Consider the following 23,150-nt stretch of genomic DNA (forward strand, 5'->3'; position numbering starts at 1 on the left):
ACTTAACAAACTGCTTTTAAGTTGTTAATTATTTTTCTTAATGAATATTGAAAAAATGTTTCTTCTATTCAAAGAATATGATTAATAAATTAAAAAACTTTAGCATAGTAAGTGAAATGAAAATGAAGTAAGATAATAAATAAGTAGAAATTACTTGAAGCAAAGGCATTTTTCTTTAAATATTTATATATAATCAAGCACTTTACAATCATTGTGTATTTCGAAATGAAAACATTTGGATCAATAGAAAACGTTTCTTTAGCTATATTTTTACCTTTACACACCTATCAGGAATTCTTTCCAACTCATTCGTTTACTTGTACTGGATCTGCTCAGTGTCTGTACATGTTTAATGTCCAACAAAGTGATTTTCTATTGGTGAAAAAAAGTGCATTGCATTCAGCTCTACACTTGTGAAGGAGTTTGTCATTCCCCGAGCAATATGGCACTGCTTTCTTTAGAGTTCTCAGTTGCTTTGAGTAAGTATTCTTCTTTAAAAAATTCATCCTCAAGGTCTCCAAGGGTGGTTTATAGGTGGCAGTTGAGAAACGTTGCTACCTTGGTGAGGATTCCTGTGGTCCTAAAATTAAGCAATTACATTTTTTTAAAAATAAATTTTTACATAAATGGATTAGCATTTCTACTAATTAAACTAAAGAGTACAATACAATCGCCAAATTATAATGTTTTAAAGGCGATGAATTGCCAAATCTGTTAATCTAACTAAATATTTGGCGAGTTTTCTACTGTTTGGCAGAGGATGGCAAAAAATCTGTACCGTGTGCTTTTGTTTTACTTAACTATTAGTAGCGTATTGAAGATCTATAATAATCTTAGAGAGTAAAAAGTCACTTGTAGTAGGGTATTTAAATCTTTAATAGAGGGTAAGTCAAAATGAATGTCCGAATTTCATAGGTGTATTAAGCAAAATGTAATAAATGTATTCTTTTAAAAAGTACATGCATGCAGAAGAAATATAAACAATTTTGAATGCATTCTTCACTTTTGTTACCCGGCATACACCAAGTCTGAAATGGAATTCTTAACAAACTTTGTGCAACATGTCTGTAAGCCATTTTTTCACCACAAGCGATTTTTCTTTTCTTTTAGTAGTTCTTAAAATAGCGGGCATAAGCGACTCCAAGTCCAACGACCATGATTGATTTGAAAGCCCATATTACAGCTTTGATAGAAACATGCTGCATAAAGTTTGGCAAGAAGTACATTTTAGATTTGCTGTAAGCTGTATAACAAAAGGAGGGTATATCGAACATTTGTGAAGAATTCATTAAAAATTTGCTTATATTACCTCTGCATTTATATATATATCGTTACGAACCTGCGATGCTGCTTCCCAGCATAGTTGGTTCCATAGGAGGTCCCAGAGCTTGGCGACTTTGGCGCCAAAATAGATTATACCCGAAACATCGAGAATTTTCCCGATCTGTCCAATAGGAACGGAGATACGCCTCGAACGTTCCTGATTGGTTGAGAGGCTTCTAGCCCCGCCTCCTGAGACCTATAAAAGAAAGCACCCGCAGCTGCCGGGGGGTGGTGAATTGAGGAGAAGTCGGAAGCGACAGAGCAGAGTAGTGGTGAGCCAGTGGTGAATTGAGTAGTCGGAAGTGACAGAGAAGAGTGGTCGTGGACCAGTAGAGTCGTCGTAGTTGTGAACGGACGGTGAATTGAGTCGTGGACGAGTGGAGTCGAAGAGTAGTCGGAAGCGACGGAGAAGAACTCGTCTTCCAGGGATTAGCGGAGCAGCGACGGAGTACAGCTGCTGTGTATTCTGTTGTATGCTGCACGTCTCGGCTGAAGATAATCGTCTTCTGTGCTATAGTTGTCTTTGTGCTGTCCTGTGTGTCTTAATGTAAATAAACGTCGTTCTGGTGATTGAGTGTTCTCCACACCTTATAACTCCCACTATCCAAACGAATCCCGGAAATTTCGTAACAATATATATATATAATACATTTATTGCATTTTTTTTAATGCACCTGGGAAATTAAGATATTCATTTTGACTTGCTCTGTATATGGCTGCGAATCGCCATTTTTCGATCATTTCTTGAATGATCGAATTGTTAGTCAGTAACAACTCAAGGTTCTAGCTATGCGATTCTACTAAGATCACGCATGCCCAGAAAGAAGATTGCTCATGCTCTGAAGGTGAGGACAGTAGCATGTGCTTATCTCGATGGGACAAGTCTACACCTCTTTTATGCATTTGGAAGGTGTTGGGCAGGTTTCTGTACAGTTTCTACACATCCGTGATCTTAATGGATTGACTCGTTCGGATTGAATATAAATCTTACTTTAAGTTGAATACTGTTTGTTTCTGAAACTCGTACCAACCTCTTTTGGATGATTTGACTCCTCAAAAGGGTAGCAGTAGTGAATAAAAAGGAAACTTCTCAAAAGTTCTTTGTTCGGCATATTTTTTTAAAAATGTTTTTCCGACGCTGATTTCTCATTTCTTTTCTTTTTTTATAGTCATACTAACAGACAATGCTTTAATACAAAATGGCCAGAATTAAACACCACAATAAGAAACTGTAGTATTTAGAAAACCGCTGTACATAAATCATTCAAACTTTGAGATTAAATAAGACTAGCTACCAAATTTAGACTATATATCTTTTTTTTCAGTAATTAAGATAAAGCATATTTATAAACCCATTGATTTTTTTTTCTTTTGTCGTTTTATTTTACTTTTGGGGCACTTTTTCTGGTCACCCTGCATGTTGTTCATTTAAAAATAGGCATCTTTTACACTATTTGTCATTTCATCTTTATTTTGATGAAATCAAAGCCGCTTGGCGCACACGCAAAAGTACAGAAAGCTTCCGTGTCTGAAAACAGACTTTATATGGGGAAGGATAAGCTATTATATTATTAGACACTAAGGATCTATTATTAGATATAGTTAAATAATATTATTTAGCTTTCATTTGACATTATATTAATGTTCTGTTTTCAAACTACTCGAAGGATATTCTGAGATGAACCTTACCCTGTTAGCTTCACAATTTTCAGGAATAATTTCAAAATATTGTTCGATATTCGGAATGCCAGATAACATCGTGAAGGTATTATAACGATGTTGCTGGTCATTTTGTACTAATAGAATATCTCAAAATAGTTCTCGAATTTAACAGATTTCCAATAACTATTCATTGATTTATTTGATGTATGTCCTTCATGAAACCTCCATGACGTCCTCCGATATTCTGAATATCGTACAACAGAATGAAAGAAGGCAATATTGTCGATCATTTTGTATATTGTATTTTGGGTTCCTTTTAAAACGACTCGAATGCTGTTTCAGGTTGAACATCCTTTTGGAGTGTAATCAAATAACGAGGGCGATACCTCAGCCAGAAATCTAAGCTCTAATCTCACGCTAGACTATTTGCCTCTCAATGGATTTAACTTGCATCAAATCGCGGATCTTGTTATAAATTAGATCAGAAACCCAAGACCTTGGATCACGAAGCTGAGACTTTAGGATGAGGTGACTGAAAACCCATTAAAATAATATTGAATTGATTCCTAATGTACTAAAGTATAATTTATTTAATTTTAAACATTTATAATCAATATTATGTATATTGAAATGGTGTGCTCGTTTTAAAAAGGAACTGCGAACTCTAAAATGTTTAAATACCGCATATTACTTTTGCATAAGTTGGATTAAAATTAGAGCTATTTAGTTTCTTTAAAATATTTTTGTAACTTTAAGAAACTTAGAGATGCAAATTACATCATTTATCAAAGATGAAATGACGTAATTTTCAAACCTTTCTTTCTCCCTCTCTTAATTCCCCCCCCCATCTTGAATGGTTACTGACAATAATACTTCCAAAATTATAGAAATTTTTGTAAATATATATTTTTTTCTATAGTTTCAAAAAATTTTGCATACATGATTATAGTGCTTCACCTTTTTCTTTCTTGATTTTCCTGGTATGGGAGGTAAGTTCACAGATCTGTTTGTCTTGCATTTGACGACTTCCAGCCCTAGACTTCGGCTGCCTCGGATTTCTTGGCGTAATCCATGGCCATTGATTTCTACAGTTGGCAAAAGCAATAGCTGCTCGGAGCGGTGTTTCTGGAATATTTGCAAAATTATTGAAACAATCAACAATAAATAGTTGACATCTTTTGGGTACAAAATATGCAAAGATTTATTATAATATGATTTTTAGATATTCAATTAGTTATATTAAAGTCCCAATTTAAAACAACTCGTAAGTTTGAACCCCGATCAGAAGATGGGAACGACATCTGAGATGGCACTCCCCTTATCAAACATCCGCACTACACCAGCGGGAGGATGTTTGATCATAAATGATGGATTTTGAGTATACCAGGTCAGCATATACAGCGGACCTTTGGTAAAATCAGGTCTCGAACTTAGAACACTCGTGCTCCGAGACCTTACCAAAAGTCAGGGCAGAGCCATTCAATTTCAGATGATCAAAAGTGATAGACACAACGACCTGTCAGAATAAATAGGCTTAACTGAAAATTGAACCTAACTGCACGCGCTGCTAATAAATTTTGCTAGCTGAAATGTTTATCATGATCGAATGACTTCTTTTACAACTCGATTATCTCAGGATCATGAATTTTAATTCTGATTGAATATAATAACTCGAAATGTCTGTAATATTTAAACATCAATCCCTCAGAAATCAATATTCTGTTCTTTTAACTATTTTGTAGCCATGTGCTTGAAGCATTGTGATAAAAAAAGTTTTACTCTTTCATTGCTAAATTTTAGGCAAAAACAGACTATCCTTTCTATTTTCTGAATTTTGTTTGCTTATGAATGCGTTCGGTTAATATGAATACTTTATAGTTAACGGTTTTGTCGAATATATTTCTCCTCGTAATAATATTGTTACAAATCTGTAAATATTGCTTGTATTTGTCTTGAAATATCTCAGTCAGATCTGAAGTACTCGGATTGTGGCGAAGAATCGAGCAACTTAAGCGTATTTACGTTAAAAATGGCATTTCCAATAATCTGGCGATTTGGCGACTTTTTGGCGAGATTCTTGGCGACTTGGCGACCATTTGGCAAGAAATGGATATTTCTGGAATGTTTCATCAGAGTTCGAAGCTCCTAGGACCATTATTAAGCGAGATAGCTTAGAAGCTTCCAGAACCTTGGCGAAACTCCGAGATCTTCACTCCTAGTCGGGTATAAATACAGCCACCCAGCATGTTAGGATGCAAAAAGGAAAAAAGTTCTGAATCCTCCAACTTTCCAAAAAGCGGAAGTTAATGAACAATTCCAATCCCCTACCAAACTTAAAACGGCTCGGAACAATCCTATTCAAACTTCTAACCAAGAAATTGTCATTAAAAATCGCTTTTCACCGATCGAAAACACTAAAGAGCCCGAAACCGAAGTCCCGCCCACTAAAGTCTCACCCGTCATGCTTAGATATGCTGACCAATATCAAGCTATGTTAGCTGATATTAGCTGAGTTTGTGCCCTACAGAAAATAAATTTAAGAATGGTTTTTTCAAAATTTTTCCTACCACTATCGAACATCAAAAAATTCAATCGCAAGCAACCACTCAGGGCTATGACTACTGTATTATAAAACCAAAAAGCAAACGCCCAGTTATGGTAGTTATCAAAGGTCTGCCGACTGATCATGAATCTGAAATTTTTTTTGCAGATATTAGAAACGAACTCGGTTATCCAGTCACCAAAGTTGTTCAGCAAACACAAACGAGAACAAAGAGAGCGCTACCATTTTTTTTAGTCGAACTGAAACGTAAAGGTGAAATCAATAGTATATATAACATCAAAAGCATTAATTATCTACGTGTTACCATTGAGCCATATCGTGCTCGCTATATTACAAGGCAATGTTTTAAATGCAATTATTTCCACCACCGCGCAGATTGCTGTAAGATCAAGCCACGTTGTCTTAAATGCGGTGATACTCATGAGACCAATGCTTGCGAAATCAAGGAGCGCATTAAAATCCCGAAATGTATCAATTGTGGCAAAAGTGGGCATGTTGCTTCTTACAGAGGATGCGAGGCATTCCTCAAGACGAATACCCCCCAACAAAATCGCAACAACATGACTAAACAGCTCAGACATAACTTAATAACCAGGCCAGTATTCGTGAAAATACATTTTCCCCTGTTCTTTTTAAACCAATTGAAGCACAGCAGATGGCACCACGAGAAACGCAAAAAGTTTATAAGGATAATTTTTCTACCCTCAATTTCACGAATTCTAATGATTTTAAGGAACTCATTGAGGGCATGAAGGAAATTAAAAAGTTTCTGAATGTGTTTCCTAACATTTTAATTCAAATTAGAAAACTTAAAAACGCCAAAAACATCAGTCGACAAAGTCTTAATTCTTTCTGAAATTTTTGATAGTCTAGTCAATCCCTCTGATAAGTAGCATATCAAATAAGTGTAACAGCCTGCGTATTGTTTTCTGGAATGCAAATGGCATTTCAAACAAAATTAATGATTTTCGGTCCTTTGTAAATAAGTATATCCCCCATGTAATTCTTATTCAAGAAACTCACCTTAGACCGCAATGAAAGATTTTTCTGGCTAATTACCACTCGTACTATACTTAGAGGATTGAAATACTGGTGGTGGTACTGCAACTCTGATTAAAAATGGTATCCCCCATCATGAGATAATATCTCCTACTTCACACTACGTTGAAGCCACGGTGGTTGCCCTGGATATTAAAACTATCCAATTACTCTTACTTCTATTTACATCCCCCCCCCCTAGTTCTGGTAATTCTCTCTTTACTTTTGATATTGAAAACTTGTTACAAATAAGTTCTAACCACGTTATTTGTGGCGATTTTAATGCCCATAATACCAGTTGGGATTGTCAAAATAATAATGCACGTGTCAACTCGTTATATTATTTTGCACTGCATGCATGTTTAGATATTTTAGCTCCTTACTCTCCCACTAGATATGGTGTCTATTCTGCCAGTACAATAAATCTTGCAATTGTTAAAGGCTTTCTTTTCCCATACGAATTGTTTCTATCCCCGAACTCAGCTCAGATTATAACCCAGCTCTTCTTAGCTTTTTTTCTTAAATACTCACTGCCAGACAGCAATAGAAAAGTTGCTACTAATTCGACCAATTTTAAACAAATACTGTCTACTGCTAATTTCGATCATAATTTAGACCCACAAACTCTTGAGCAGCTTTATGAACTTGTTGACTACTTTGAGAAAATAATTATTGATGCCAAAGTTGCTGCCTGAAACTACGGAAATTTAATCAAAATTATATAGACCCAAAAATTCGTTATTTCCGAAAAGAAAGAAATTATGACAGAAAGGTCTTTCAAAATACTAGAAACCCAGTCTTTAAGAGAATCATGAATAAACTCTACAAATCTATTCAAATACTTCACGAAAAAACTGAGCAAAATGAATTTATTAATATACTTGTTAATGCTAATACCTTTGACGGCACTTTCTGGAATTTTGTTTCATCTTTTAAAAAGAAAACGGAAAAAATATCCGCCCTTAAAAGCCCGGCTAGTATTGTTTACACTGATTTTGATAAAGCAAACTGCTTGGCTAATAGTCTTCAGTCTCAATTCCAACTTAATAATCTTAAGCATGTCGAAACAGAGCAGCTTGTAAATAACCAAGTCAATGACTTTTTGAATACTCTTCCTAAAATTTTTCATGAAGTTATCCCTCCTTCTGTCATTGAAATTAATGATTGCATCAAAAATCTTAAAATTAACAAAGCCCCTAGTCTTGATGGCATTAATAATAATGTTATTCGTAATCTCTGCCGGTGCCCTGGCATAGGGGTAGCGCATCTTCCTCATGATCTAGGCATCTAGGCTTTCGAATCCCGGTTCGGGTATTGCTGTTCATCTATGTTCTATCTGTGAGGTGTGTGAATGTGCCCCCCCCCCCCCCTGTAAAAAGACTTTGTGCAAACGAATGTGTGAGTTTCGTCTTCACATGAGCTAGAAGTCAGACTTCTGCCCTCGGATGCTCAGGGGTCTTTACCCTCAGAAGCTGCTGCACCCCTTTTTCCGTGGTAACGTGGACACGGCATCATCGTCATCATTCGCAATCTCTCCCCAAACTTAATTTCTATGCTGCAAATTATCTTATTTAAAATTATGTCCATTGGTCACTTTCCTAGTAAATGGAAAACACTCTCTGTCTTAATTTCCACTAATATAGACCCAAAAATTCGTAATCTCCGAAAAGAAAGAAATTATGCCAGAAAGGTCTTTCAAAACACTAGAAACCCAGTCTTCAAGAGAATTATGAATAAACTCAATAAAACTATCCAAATATTTAACGAAAAAGCTGAGCAAAATGAATTTATTAATATACTTGTTAATGCTAATACCTTTGACGGCACTTTCTGGAATTTTGTTTCATCTTTTAAAAAGAAAACGGAAAAAATATCCGCCCTTAAAAGCCCGGCTAGTATTGTTTACACTGATTTTGATAAAGCAAACTGCTTGGCTAATAGTCTTCAGTCTCAATTCCAACTTAATAATCTTAAGCATGTCGAAACAGAGCAGCTTGTAAATAACCGAGTCAATGACTTTTTGAATACTCTTCCTAAATTTTTCATGAAGTTATCCCTCCTTCTGTCATTGAAATTAATGATTGCATCAAAAATCTTAAAATTAACAAAGCCCCTAGTCTTGATGGCATTAATAATAATGTTATTCGTAATCTCTGCCGGTGCCCTGGCATAGGGGTAGCGCATCTTCCTCATGATCTAGGCATCTAGGCTTTCGAATCCCGGTTCGGGTATTGCTGTTCATCTATGTTCTATCTGTGAGGTGTGTGAATGTGCCCCCCCCCCCCCTGTAAAAAGACTTTGTGCAAACGAATGTGTGAGTTTCGTCTTCATATGAGCTAGAAGTCAGACTTCTGCCCTCGGATGCTCAGGGGTCTTTACCCTCAGAAGCTGCTGCACCTTTTTTCCGTGGTAACGTGGACACGGCATCATCGTCATCATTCGCAATCTCTCCCCAAACTTAATTTCTATGCTGCAAATTATCATTTTTAAAATTATGTCCATTGGTCACTTTCCTAGTAAATGGAAAACACTCTCTGTCTTAATTTCCACTAATATAGACCCAAAAATTCGTAATCTCCGAAAAGAAAGAAATTATGCCAGAAAGGTCTTTCAAAACACTAGAAACCCAGTCTTCAAGAGAATTATGAATAAACTCAATAAAACTATCCAAATATTTAACGAAAAAGCTGAGCAAAATGAATTTATTAATATACTTGTTAATGCTAATACCTTTGACGGCACTTTCTGGAATTTTGTTTCATCTTTTAAAAAGAAAACGGAAAAAATATCCGCCTTTAAAGGCCCGGCTAGTATTGTTTACACTGATTTTGATAAAGCAAACTGCTTGGCTAATAGCCTTCAGTCTCAATTCCAACTTAATAATCTTAAGCATGTCGAAACAGAGCAGCTTGTAAATAACCGAGTCAAAGACTTTCAGAATACTGTTCCTAATTACTTTCATGATGTTATCCCACCATCTATCACTGAAATTTCTGACTGCATTAAGAATCTTAAAATCAATAAAGCCCCTAGTCTTGATGGCATTAATAACAAAGTTATTCGTAATCTCCCCCCAAATTTAATTTCTATAGTTCAACTTATCATTTTTAAAATCATGGTCATTGGTCACTTTCCTACAAAATGGAAAACAGCTGTTGCTGCACCTATTCTCAAACCGGGCAAAGATCCCACAGAACCGGCCAGTTATAGACCCATTTCGCTACTTCCCTCCATTAGGAAAATCGCTGAGCACATCATTTTAAACAGGCTCAATAAATTTCTTGATGACAGCAACATCCTTCGTCCGGAACAATTTGGGTTTAGGAATAACCTCTCGACGACTCATCAACTTGTCAGGGTAGTTGAATATGTCGAAGAGAGTTTAGCTAATAATCAAAAGTCTGCCTCTGTTTTCCTAGATATTCAGAAAGAATTTGGCAAGAATGCCTTTTTTACAAGCTTATTACTGATAATATCCCTCATTATATTATCAAAATTATTATCTCCTATTTAAACAACAGATTCTTTTGTAGTCGCGTTAACAATAATCTTTCAGACATCAAACATATTAAAGCAGGTGTTGCCCAAGGCTCCAAAATTGGTCCTATCCTTTTTTCAATCTACATTAACGATATTCCAAAATAATTCAATACTATGCTTTGCATGTATGCCAACGACACTGCAATACTAGCCAGAAATAAAAATCCAAATTTCATCTCAATAGCTCTTACAAGATATCTTAAAACCCTTGAAGACTGGTTCACTAAATGGAAAATAGAAATCAATCAGAGTAAAACTGAAGCAATTATGTTCACCAAAAATCTGGTTTACAATGATTTCTTCCCAGTTAAAATTAAAAATCAAACTATCCTGTGATCTAATGAATGTAAATATTTAGGTGTTATTTTAGACAATAAACTTACTTGGAAACCCCACTTTATTTATGTTAAAAACAAGTTTCGAGACCTAACTCGTAAATTTATTAACCTAATTTCTCTGAACTGTAAAATGAATAGGGTCAACAAAATACTTATTTACACCGCCTATCTGCTTCCAGTTCTAACGTACGGATGTTCGGTTTGGGGATACGCTGTCAAGTCAAACTTAAGAATTATTGAAATTCAACAAAACAATCTTATTAGAAGATTCTGTAATTGTCACTGGTACATGCCTAACACAAACATGTACAGAGCTATTGATTACCCACCACTTAAGAAATTTATTAAAAAACTTCCCACAGAATTTTTAAGAATCTTGATTTTCACGATAATGAAGCAGTTCTTGCTATTCCTAAATACACTCCTAATTTACGTATTAAAGGCTCCGTAATATTCTGCTTTAACCCTCCTTTTAATTTTTCTGTTTTATTTAATTCAACTTTAATTTTTTCATATCTTTAATAAATTGCCCGGCAGTGTTTTCCCAATAATTGTTGCACCTCCTATCGAATCCTGAAAGCCAATAGAAACTTGAGCTTCATCAAGCACTTCTCACCTCACCTCCTGCTAATACTACTTAAGCGACTTCATTGGACTTTTTTCGAAGAAGATCACGGCAAATACTGAACGCAAGGTTTCTGACAAGTCCTTTCATCTAGAGGAGATTAAGCCCCAATCCTAGGGGCTAGGCGCTCCATTAAACATATCATTAACACATTAGTGTGAGTAGTAGTGAAAACGTTCAGGTTTGAAGCGAGTTCAGAGCATAGAAGCTGTTATCTGTCTGAGGTATTTGAGACCTCTGCACTTGGAAGCTGTTGCTGTATATTAGCTGAATTGGAGCGACATAATTGTGACTCGTGTCTGTGAAATTTCCTGTAATTTCTAGAAATTTTTGAGAATAAAAGTTTTCTGATATTCATGGGACTGTTTTATCGACTCTCAATCCACACGCACCCCGAAGCCCGGTACAATATGCACCGTAATCGAAAGTCATTAATGAAACTTTAAAATTTTGGTTAATTTTAATTAAAATTCTTATTAAATTTTGGAACATCCCCATATCTTGAGTACTTATTACTCAAGAATTAACTAGGTGAAGAATGTGGTAACTCTTTATCTAATGGTCCAGCTTGTAGAGAATGTTGAATGATTTTTTTTATCAAACATATCGCATTTCGTAATTTGCATATAGTATCCACCCTATAAATATCATCATTTTAACCCACTGACCGTCAACTATCCAGCATTTGAATTTTCCTAAAACAGCCATTATCATAAAAGTAGAAAGCAGTTGTGATTTTTTACATCAGAGACGATCTTAGGACGATTTTCAGAAAACGATTTATTACGGTTCACCCGATTTTCGGATAATACTCTAAATATGACTCTCTATATTCGAGCCGTTATAGAAATGACTCATTGAGACTTTCTACGTTCAAGCCAGTCGTAGTATTAAGTACTCATTCATATTATTCCTGTTGACTATATCTGTAATGAGTGCGTGACTGACAATATCCTTTTTAAAGTATCCGAACATGTTTGGAACAATTTTTTAGAAAAACATAGTGTAGACATACTTTAACTATATTGCTGGATTTAATACTATTAAAGATTAGCAGTAGAATGTCAATATTTGAAATAATTCTTGAAAATAACCATTAATAATTCTTGAAAATTGGTGTTTAATAACAAATTTAAGCAAATTCTTAAAAAACCTCAATTGGCTGCTCCAAAACCTATTACTCTCATCCGAACAAAACTTTTACTAAAATAAACTACATAGTTTTCTCTAGGGAATGAACTACAAGCGGATGGTTATAATAATAAATAAAAATTTTAGAACCAGTCGAAGATTCATCATGAAATTTTTTAGTTAATTTATGACGTTATTTATTCAAACAATAGTCTGTAAATTAAAAAATATTCCCTCAATCTAAATTCTTTTAATTCATTCTCTAGAAAATAGTATAAAGAAAAAAATCATCAAATTTCATAGTAATATTATAATTATATTTTGAGTTATTTGATTTGAAGTGAGCAAAAAATAAGTAAAAATCAATTTTGAGAAAAATGCATTTAAAGTATACAGTAACATGTTTTGATAATAAATTATGTGTGTGGACATACTTAAAATTCACCACATTTATAGGTTATACCTTCTTCCTTTTTAGATTTTAATAATTTTTCCTTTTTTAATCATTTTATTTTTTTTCTGCAATTTTTGCATTGGGCAGTGAATGCCGCCTAGAGTCATTTATTCTGTCTTTGTCGAGCTCAGCAAATGCTCTAACTGCATTTGCACTAGGATACACTCCAATAACCATAAGGATATTCAGTAATCCAATAAAACCTTCGTTAAAATGTTTTATAGATATAAATACCCCTAATCTGAGGGTTCAGAGATCAACAAAGACATCTTTAAGTATAAATTTCCACAAAACACTGTTGAAACTCTCACTGGGTTTCTCTCTTTGGGTTTTTCCGTGAAAATTTTTTTTCGTATTTAAAACTAAATTTGTATTTAATAATTTTTAGCATGTTTTTGGCCCTTTAAATCAGTGCTTCCGGTTACTTAAATGCCCATTTCCAGTTTACCGATCAATACGAAAATATTAATATCTTGACTTCTAATCAACATTAAGACAAAAGTAAACCTGTTTTGGATAGCTCAAAGATTGGTCTATCCAATATAAGAATTTTTTTAATGCAATTTTTAGCGAAAATCGACGTTTTCAACTGTTCGGATACCTTAATTTGCATTTTATTCAACCATGTAATATACGGTACCTTTGTTTCTCTGGTTGCGGGATTTGACACATCATCATCCACTCTGGAGACGGGTCCACTCCTTGGGGAGAGGGGTGAGGACTGTTTGGAGGCGGAAGACGTTCTCTTGCCCGTATTTCGAGAAGAGAGACGACCAGAATGCTGATACTTCTCGGCAAGCCTGAAATGAACCCTCAAAATTTATTCTTATTGGAATGTGCAAAGAACAAATTTGGATTTAATTTTTTCTTACAAATTGGGAAAGTTCTCATTTAAAATTTCTCGCTTACTCATTAATAAAAATTCCTAATCTAAGCGTGAGCTTCTCTGATATTTCCAGATAATAACTTTGACATATTCATGTGCTAACATTAATCGTGGCTCAATAGCTAATTTTCGAACTATCAGAGATATCCAATAGAAAAAATGCTTTAAACAAGTTCCCAAACTTTTAAACATTTCACTTTTTGGAAACTGAATCTACAACTATACACTTTGTCCGCGGCGCATTGGTTTTCCACGTTCCTTCCGAAAGATGTTTTATTGGCCAAAAGTAATTTTTAATGCAGAAAAAAAAATGTTTATTATTAAACATAATTTTAGAATCAATATTTCTAATATGTGTCTTGCTGAAGATTTTAAGCCCATGTCACATTTTTACAAATTCTAATACATAAACTTTGAAGATCTTATTGCAATCTACCAAAAATTGATTTACGACCTACAGTTTAAGAACTTCTGACGTAATGAGTTATATTTTATGTTATTTGAATCAATGAATTTAATATTATTAAAATCACGTAATCTCAATTTTTGTACACTTTCTCAGGTCTATTAGTCATGTTCAAAAATATTTTTCAGTTCTGTTTAAACAAAGAAAAGTTTCACTCTCTTACGACCAAAATTGACCGAATTATAAAAGGTATTCAAAGTACCATTTTCAATTTTTGCCGCAAAATGCTGCGTTTGTGATTTTAGCATTGGTGTTCACTTTTCTGACTCATTATATTGACTTTATTGACTCTTTATATGACTTTGCTGATTCATTAGAAATCTGAATATTATTTCGGCAGCATGTTGAACGTTTAAAATGTTTTAACTTAAATATACCAACATATTAATGTTATTAACAAAAAAAAATGAATTAAATTCGCAAGCAAATCTGTAAAGTTTATGAAAACATGATAAAAAAAAGTTTCAATGAAGGAGGATCGTTTAGAAAAAAATGTTCTCCGTGAAGTAAAGAGATTGATCTTTGATAGATAAGGATTTGCTTACAGAAGTTGAAAAGATTAAGAAAAAGCGAAAATGTAGAATTATAACTCTGCACAACTCAGGAACATCTCTTAATTATTTTGTAGATTCATTATGATAAACTGATCTTATAAAATTCAATAAACATCGCAATTTTTATAGTTATCCGATTTTTTTTTATGAAATTAAGGGTGGAAAATATACTTACCAGCTACCTTTCTAGTGAAAGTAGTAAGTAGTAAGTATGCACCATTAAAGGTAAAAATCTGGAAATGTTCACTGATATGTATACTTGTCATTTAATTTTGGCAAAATAAATCGAATGATGGGCCTTTTTAGAATAAAACATTGGAGTTCTTAGGGATTAAAAATAAGTGTTTAATGAAACTCAAATTTGACAACTATTTTGCATTTAATGGTTGGCTACAGGGATGATCATCCATTAAACCTCCGTGAGAAATGTTGCCTTACAAAGAAAAAGACACTAATCTAATAAAGAAAATATTATCCCATTGTTTTATAGAGAAACAAATTTTTAAAAAATCAAGAGCTATAATCCTTAAGTAATATCAATACATTTAAAATGAAATCGAAATATGCGTTACAATGTTAATAGCAAGATCTCAAATTAAAACTGAATAAAAACAAATATAGTTCATTCAAAATAGTGAAAATTAAATTGAGAATATTTCAGATATATAAAGAAATAAAATAATTTTTAATGAGAAAAATCTTTATTAGATGAAGCATAAAGACAAAAAAAAAAAATAGTTGTTTTGAAAAAAATTAATTCTTAATTTTGTTTGTATTACTATTATTATTTTTTTTTTTTGGAAAAATCTTTACAACATACGTCCAAATAGATACCAAGTGCATTGGTCTGTGAATATTTGGAATGGGAGACAAAACAATACTTTAATTGAGCAGTTATTTTTTGATGATGAATTAATACTTTTCAAAGATATAGTTATTTTAACTGATTATTTTGAGAAGCATATTTTCGCTATAGAATATACAAAGAATGTGGTCTCGGAATTTTGATCCACAACTCACAAATATTTTCCGTTATATCCTTTCCTGACTTATACATTTTTAAATACCAACATCGGATGCAGAGGTTCTTGTAAATGACCTTCATGATTGCCAATCTTAATTCTATTAGATTACTTCCTTTAAGGTTATTGAAAAAAGAAAATTACACCACATAAATGCGAATACACCAGATTTGACAACACATATTATTATAGTATTTAATCTGTTACACCAAATTTGTCTCGGAACATGCAAGAATTTATTTTTTTTTGAATATATTTCTGAATTTCAGCCGAAAAAGCCATTTCATTTCAATTTTATGATAAGGTGATTTCTAGATTAAGTTTTAACATTATTTCTCAAAGCGATATTTTAAGTAATATTTCTGTAATGAAATGCTTAAATTTTTTAAATTTTTTTACTGTGCAAGCTATTCTATTGTTCTATATTTTTTACATACGAGCTAAATATCTATTTTACACTTTAATGTTTAATATTTAAACATAAAAAAATCACGGTGACCTTTCTTTACTTTCATCCAAATATTTTACTTTTTTTTAGAAGTTGATAGCTTTTTTCCCTCATATAAATATGTATATGATGCTCATTTCTTTTAAACGGTTATTGACTGCATCGATTTTAATCATAAAATTGTGGAACAGTTTTTTTTATCTGTTAGAAAATATGAGTTTTTTTTTTATAATGTATGCATGATAAATTTAAATTTCATAATTTTTTTCAGTATTATATTACAAGCATCATAAAATATAATCCTTTTCTTCATTTAAAACATATTTTTATAATTGAAGATAATTGAAAGAGAATCATTACAAAATATATGCCCATTTTTAAATTTTAAAAATTAGATATTGTGCCTCAATTAGAATACATGCTCTGTGTAATCCCAGGAAAACTAATTTTGCCTCATTTTCAACTCTTGATAATGTTTCTTTGATCGTAATCCTTGGATTTATTCAACCTTTCAAGAATTTATTATTAATTATACTGGGGTGGAAATTATATAGGGTGGTTTAAAATTGAAATAGATGGCATTCATCGAAATTTCAATATGAAATATTTTTAATGATATCACTTTTTCTATGTACCCTACAAGCACAAAATGCTCAATAAGTAACAATATTTCCCCAATATTATTTTTTGTCAACTAAAATAAAACTCAGAATTCAGAGTATTAAATAATATTGGAAAATATTGTGTGTTGTATTAATAAGGTAGACTTTTAAAAGAAAAAAATATCTTATTCTCATGAAAAAATAATATTACTTAAGAGAACTAGTAAATGAATTATCAAACATATCTATATAAAACATTCTAGAACAGCTATATTAGTGTCATTAGAGTAAGAAGACAACTATTTGGACACGGGCCTAGATTATTCCTTCTATGTTTTCTGAGATTTCTTCCAATTGCAGCGTTGTTTTTGAATGAAATTGACTAAGATTTCGATTTGTATATTTTGTGTTTTCATTAAAGTTTGATCTAAATATTATTTTTTTATTTACCGATACCTTATCTTAACCCTCATTAATTGAATAAGATTTATTTTGTATATTTTGCATATCAATATTAGTTTTCAGTGTCACTTTTTTTTTGGCTAAATTTTCATTTCATTCCATAATTAAATTTGATTTCTTTCCATAATTAAATTTGATTTCTTTCCATAATTAAATTTGATTTCTTTCCATAAATTTTGTGTTTCAGTTTTATCCAATATTTCTAATAAATATTTTAGACTTTCGCCATTGTTAAAATAATTCTACAGTAAAAGAAAGTAAAATACTTTCCAAAAATAATCATTACCTGAAATCTAAGAAATAAGCGTTCTTGAGGGCTTGTCGAGCAGACGGTCTGTCATCTTCGTCGTACGAACAAAGGCTGACCAGAAGTTCAAGAGCTTCGGGTGATGCCCCAGGTGCTAAGATGGCGATTCCAATTCCTTGGTAAGGTTGAAAATTAAAGTCCACTCCGGTCAGTCGCTTGCTAAAGAAAGAAGACCAAATTACTTGATTATAATGGAATGTTTCGCTAAACTGCAACTGAAATTGATGTTCAGTTATAAATTCAGCTCAAATTAAACACTAAATATTTTCTAATTTGAATTCTACAAAGTCTCTGAAAAGAAAGTATTTTAATGATCAAAAATGTCGAAAGCTAGATTTTGATGGAAATCTAGTCTTCAGGTTTATTCGACTCCGAAAATAATATTTTTCGAATTATGCTTGTTTGTCTATGAACATGATAACTCCAAAACGCTTTGAGCTAGACAGATGAAATTCGGTATGTTGTCTTTATACCATATTTGTTCGGTATGATGTAGATTTCTGTCAGATTTCGAACGAACGACATGAGAATATCTGCCTGTCAGAGAGTAATGTAATTGATAACTATTAAACATAAGGAGCTAGATGGATACAATTTATTGCATAGTTTTAGCCTCTAATGTGTAAATCTGTATCAGATTTCAAGCCAAATTCGTCAAGGTATTTGCAGTCTGTGACAATAAATGCGATAACACTAAAATTAAAATAATCTAAATTAATAAAATCTGGTATGTATTCTGATTAGTGCAATTGTAGCTATGTGTCATATTTTGGTTTTAAACGATAAAAAAACAATCTAAAATACAGATTCGATTTTCTTCATTATACTAAGAAATACGAAGTACTCATGTAAGGGAGCATAAAAATAAAAATCTGAGCATTTGTATCGTTCACGATTTTAATTAAAATTCACAATTTTCGGGGACAATTTTTAAGTGTTGGAAAGGGAATAGCACTTTAATTAGAGAATATGCGAAAAAGTTTCGGGGAAACCACTTCAGCTGATGTTTGCTCGTAAATGAATGTAATGGATTACAAAATCAGAGACCTCCACGTGATCTCTGTAAAAATAGAATCATGTATTGACTCAATTTCTTCTTTTCTTAATGAAAAAAATTGACATAATTATACAATTAGGAACAAAATCCAAAAATGTTAAATTTGAAATGTAGCTGTTTTCGTAAAAAGTTACAGGAAAAAGATATAGATACATGTTTGTCTCAAAATTGACTATTATGTTACGCGAGTAAGTGAATGATACAATAGGCGTGAATTGCTTCAATTTTGTGTAAAAATAATAATTTTTTCGTTTTTTAGCATACAAAGAAAGAACTGTAATTATCAAAAAAAATTCGAACTCATGTTTTGTCGAATCTCCACGTACTAGACTTCTCTATGCCTTATAAAATACTTATATAAATATCTAACTATCAAGATGACTACTCACAAACGAATTGAGCTAGGCGAAGGAAATTTAGTGTGTGATCTTTACATGAAATTTGTGAGTTTCTGTCGAATTTTGAACGAAATCCATTCACAGGAGGTCTGCTCAGGTGGTTGACCAAATACAGGGAACCAAACACCTACTAAAATGCATAAAGATCAATGAATCCAAGATTGTTAAACCACAGATTGTAAGTAATCAAAGAATTTTAAGATTGTTAAGATCTGGTACACATATTTAATAATTAAAATGTGCATTGGTCTCGGATTTTGAATCATATCCGACAAGGGGTTGACCTTCAATCAATCTGTATATAATATCTGTAATAAAACGAAAAAGAAACGAAGGCTAAAATTATGATGTTTGGTTCAAATTTTGGTTTAAACAGTGGAAAATAAGATTGTCAAATCTATATTCACTCCCCTACATTTTTACTATTTTACGAAGCGCAAATTCTCACTTGAAAGAATTTCACATTAAAATTATGAGCAAAAATAGCTTTCTTGGTCTTGCCCATGGTCCACACTTTTATGTGCAAGAGAAAAGGGGGGGGGGGTTACACCTTTATCAGAGAATATGCGAAATTGTTTCACAGGGATCATTTTCGCTGGTTCATTATCGTTTACAACAAGGAAAACTGAATCTACTGATTCATAACTGATTCTGGTTTTCATAAATATACGCTCATTTTTTATCACCTGTGTTTTCCAAAAATGAAGTAAAAACTACCTGCATCCTAGAAATATATTCCAAGGCCACAATAATATTCGCCTGAAAAATAAAAGCCCAATTGAGCAATGCTATTCAAAAGGAATTAATAAACATGGCTGAAAATGAAGTGAATGCCAAACAAGAACAAAACATGCGGGCTTTTGTAAACACAGTGATGAAAATGAATATTTTCGCAAGAATATTTAATGTCACTTAGTAGTGCTTGGCGATCGGAACTGAAACACCTGCTACTACCTTTAAATACCCTTCCCACAATTCTACTAGAGGAATTTGCCAAACTGCATTGAATGAATTAGAAAGATAAGCTAAAGTTTTTGCGCAAACTCGAAGGATAGAAAGATTATCTTCACTCAAAATATTGATTGAAAAGAATAAAATTTCTATTCACTGTTCTTATCAAGTTAATATAAAGGAATCGAAAGTAATTCTTTAGCTTAAAAGTACTTAAAAATTACTAATTAGAAATCAGAACTCGAACTTTCTCTTAGTGGAATTCAACTGACTATACGAAAGATTCAAAGACATTGTCTGGTCTGTGCATTTTTAACAAGTAACAAAGAGTAAGATTTAAGATGAATTTACTCAAAATCATGCTAAAATATCCAGAAAATGAGTTAATTTTTTACTTTAGCTGACGTTTGAGATTTTTATTAACAGATCTCAAAAATAAGTTTCTAACAATGCAAGAATTCACCTTGAGTGCTCAGCTGTTCATGAAATGCTGCGTGTAAAATTTTCTCGAATCCTCAAGTCACTAAAATTAAGAATCGAAATATGTCCGGACTTAATTAAAGAAGTGCAATCAAACATTGGTAGATTAAAAACTCAATTTATTTTAAAGTATTCGCCAATGAAAATAATAAATTGTTAAAATATTTGCATCGTTTTTTTAAAGTTTTATGTTTTTATGGAGAACATCAGATCAATTTAGCTATAATAATTAATTGAAACTTACTGGCGACGGAGTTTGGCTATTATGGAAGATTTTGGCGTTCCCAGAACATTGTGAATTTTTGACAATTGATCGATTTCACTGCTTCCAGGAAACAAAGGAAGATTTCTGTAAGAAAGAAAAATGCAATCGTGATTAAATAAATACTCCAAGATAGAAAAATACAATCGTCATTAAATAAATACTCCAAGAAAGAAAAATACAATCGTCATTAAATAAATACTCCAAGAAAGAAAAATACAATCGTCATTAAATAAATACTCCAAGGAAGAAAAATACAATCGTGATTAAATAAATACTCCAAGAAAGAAAAATACAATCGTGATTAAATAAATACTCCAAGAAAGAAAAATACAATCGTCATTAAATAAATACTCCAAGAAAGAAAAATACAATCGTGATTAAATAAATACTCCAAATGTGCTTTCGGTATTCCATCGAAGAAATTCAAAAATATTTTACGTACGTTAAAGCTTCAAAGAAGACACATCCCGCAGCCCACATGTCCATTTTGTGAGAATAATAGCCGCTGGTCAGTAAGCATTCGGGTGGTCTGTACCTACCAAAAGGAAATTATGCAAATATTTATAATCTTAGAATAAAAGATGGACTATAAAAATATTTTTTTATAAAATTACGAAGTTTACCATCGAGTGGAAATATACTCAGTGTAAGGCCTCTTGGTGTTAATGCCTCTACAGCTACCGAAATCGGCCAACTTTAGAAGATTGTCCTATATATTAAGTAAAATATTATTAGATATTTTTGATATAAACGTTTTCTTAATGGATACTGAAAAACAAAGATAGATAATTTGTAATTATTTACTTGCATTTTTTCCTTCACATTTAAAGATCAGATCTATAACCATACAAATTGAATGAACTATATTATCAATGTTTTATCAAAATGTCTTTTATAAAATGTCAAAATATTTTATGATGAAAACACTTGCATAGTATTGCATCTGTTCTCAAGTTGTTGCTTGTGATTGCTGCATGTTGTCACAAAATGCTATTTATTGTTTACAGGTTCCAACTGTTACATCAAAATTTCTCGTGTTTTACTATGTGAGGAGTTTTATATATACTATATAATATAACCTTTTAATATAAACTCAATAGTATGTTAACTTCTAGTATCATCTTTCTTCAATGTAAATTTTGATGACATTTTTGAAAGTTTAAAAAAAATGTTGTTTAAATGATAAAGTTAAATTGTCGTCATTAACACACGCACCATTTTTCAAATTGGTCGCTGTTACTGTAACGCAATAAATTTTTTTTAATAAGATGCGAAGTATTCTTCATTTATCTGGATGGCCATAAAACATCATTAATCTGAAGGTCGGTGCTGCTTATTAGAAACACTGACCCAGCCTGTCTTTGAAATGGTATCAAATTGGCAATCAAAAGATTGTTAAACAGTGTCATCGAAGCTGCAATTTTAATTGGAAAATTCAATGGATAGATTGTTCTAATTCCACTTATATTAATGATACCAATAGATATGCCATTCCAATTCAAGTGATTGTAATTTTAAACTGGCTTCTGCAATAACGATAAGCAAATCACATAATCTATCTTTGCAAGTGCGAGAATTGATTTCCGAAAATTCAGGTTGAATTTTCCAAACAATTATTCCCATTAACAATTGCACGTTATATACTCTTATGTTAGAGAAGCACGGGATATGTTGGTTACTTACCAATGGAATCACCAAAAACATTACATATTATATACAAAAAAAAAACACTGCAATTAACTAGAATATAACAGTAATTACATTTATGTAATTCAAAGCGCAAAAATAATAATGTATAATAAATATATAATTTTAACTAAATACAAAAAATGATATCAAATTTCAGTTCTGTTCATTTAATTTATATACATGTATGCATATATATTTCATCTTGCAATAATCAAACCTTGCCGGATTCAGATGGTAATATGGTAATTTCATAAAAAGCGGAAATGCATCGGAACATTGGAAGAGTCATTTAATAATTCATCAGAACAATGCACAGATATTGTGAGATGAATATTAATTGAATAAATCATTCCATTCCTTAATTGAAGATAATACATGGCCGGGAACGTGCCATTAAGTATTCATACACGATAGCACAATCAATCTTTTCAGTGTTTAGATTGATTGATCTGCATGATTCACGTACGAGATATGTCTATGGATTATTTGTCTGTAATAGATGTGAGATTTCACTCGCAAGTTATTGATGTATTTTCATTATAATGAGTAATAAGCAGTGAATAATTCTAATTTTGATAATGCAAAATATGTTTGATAAGTGGCCAAAATGGCTATAAGCATCATAGAAAGGACGAAGAAAAATTGCGATGCAGTTTTCAACAATACGTACATATAATCTCATATTTTTTCACATATTGTGAATCTATTACAATTTCCAATTTAAAAGGAAAATAATAATAATTTGAAAAATAATATTTACTTTCCATCCTTTCGACGAAACAAAACAAAAAAAAAATACTTTCCGAATATAGTGAAACATGACGAACATTTTATATTCGAATCTATCGAAAATATTAAATTCGAATTTGTCAATAACTCAAATTTCTTT

General features: G+C 32.2%; 1 protein-coding gene across 3 annotated transcripts in view; it reads right to left on the reverse strand.

Moving 5' to 3' along the window:
* Positions 1-206: 206 nt before the first annotated feature.
* Positions 207-23,150, reverse strand: part of LOC129981348 (MAPK/MAK/MRK overlapping kinase-like) — a 71,173-nt gene continuing 48,229 nt past the window's right edge. For 2 of the 3 annotated variants that reach the window (XM_056092163.1, XM_056092165.1), the window contains exons 7-13: positions 21,196-21,281; positions 21,015-21,107; positions 20,552-20,656; positions 17,401-17,580; positions 13,315-13,474; positions 3,925-4,110; positions 207-580 (exon numbers count right to left, since the gene is read on the reverse strand). In XM_056092163.1, coding sequence (XP_055948138.1) covers positions 509-580; positions 3,925-4,110; positions 13,315-13,474; positions 17,401-17,580; positions 20,552-20,656; positions 21,015-21,107; positions 21,196-21,281 — 882 coding nt within the window. In that variant the 3' untranslated portion in view covers positions 207-508. The remainder of the gene's footprint in view (positions 581-3,924; positions 4,111-13,314; positions 13,475-17,400; positions 17,581-20,551; positions 20,657-21,014; positions 21,108-21,195; positions 21,282-23,150) is intronic. The other variant, XM_056092164.1, reaches the window with a different exon arrangement.

This window comes from Argiope bruennichi, chromosome 8, assembly GCF_947563725.1.
Source record: "Argiope bruennichi chromosome 8, qqArgBrue1.1, whole genome shotgun sequence".
Classification (NCBI taxonomy): Eukaryota; Metazoa; Arthropoda; class Arachnida; order Araneae; family Araneidae; genus Argiope; species Argiope bruennichi.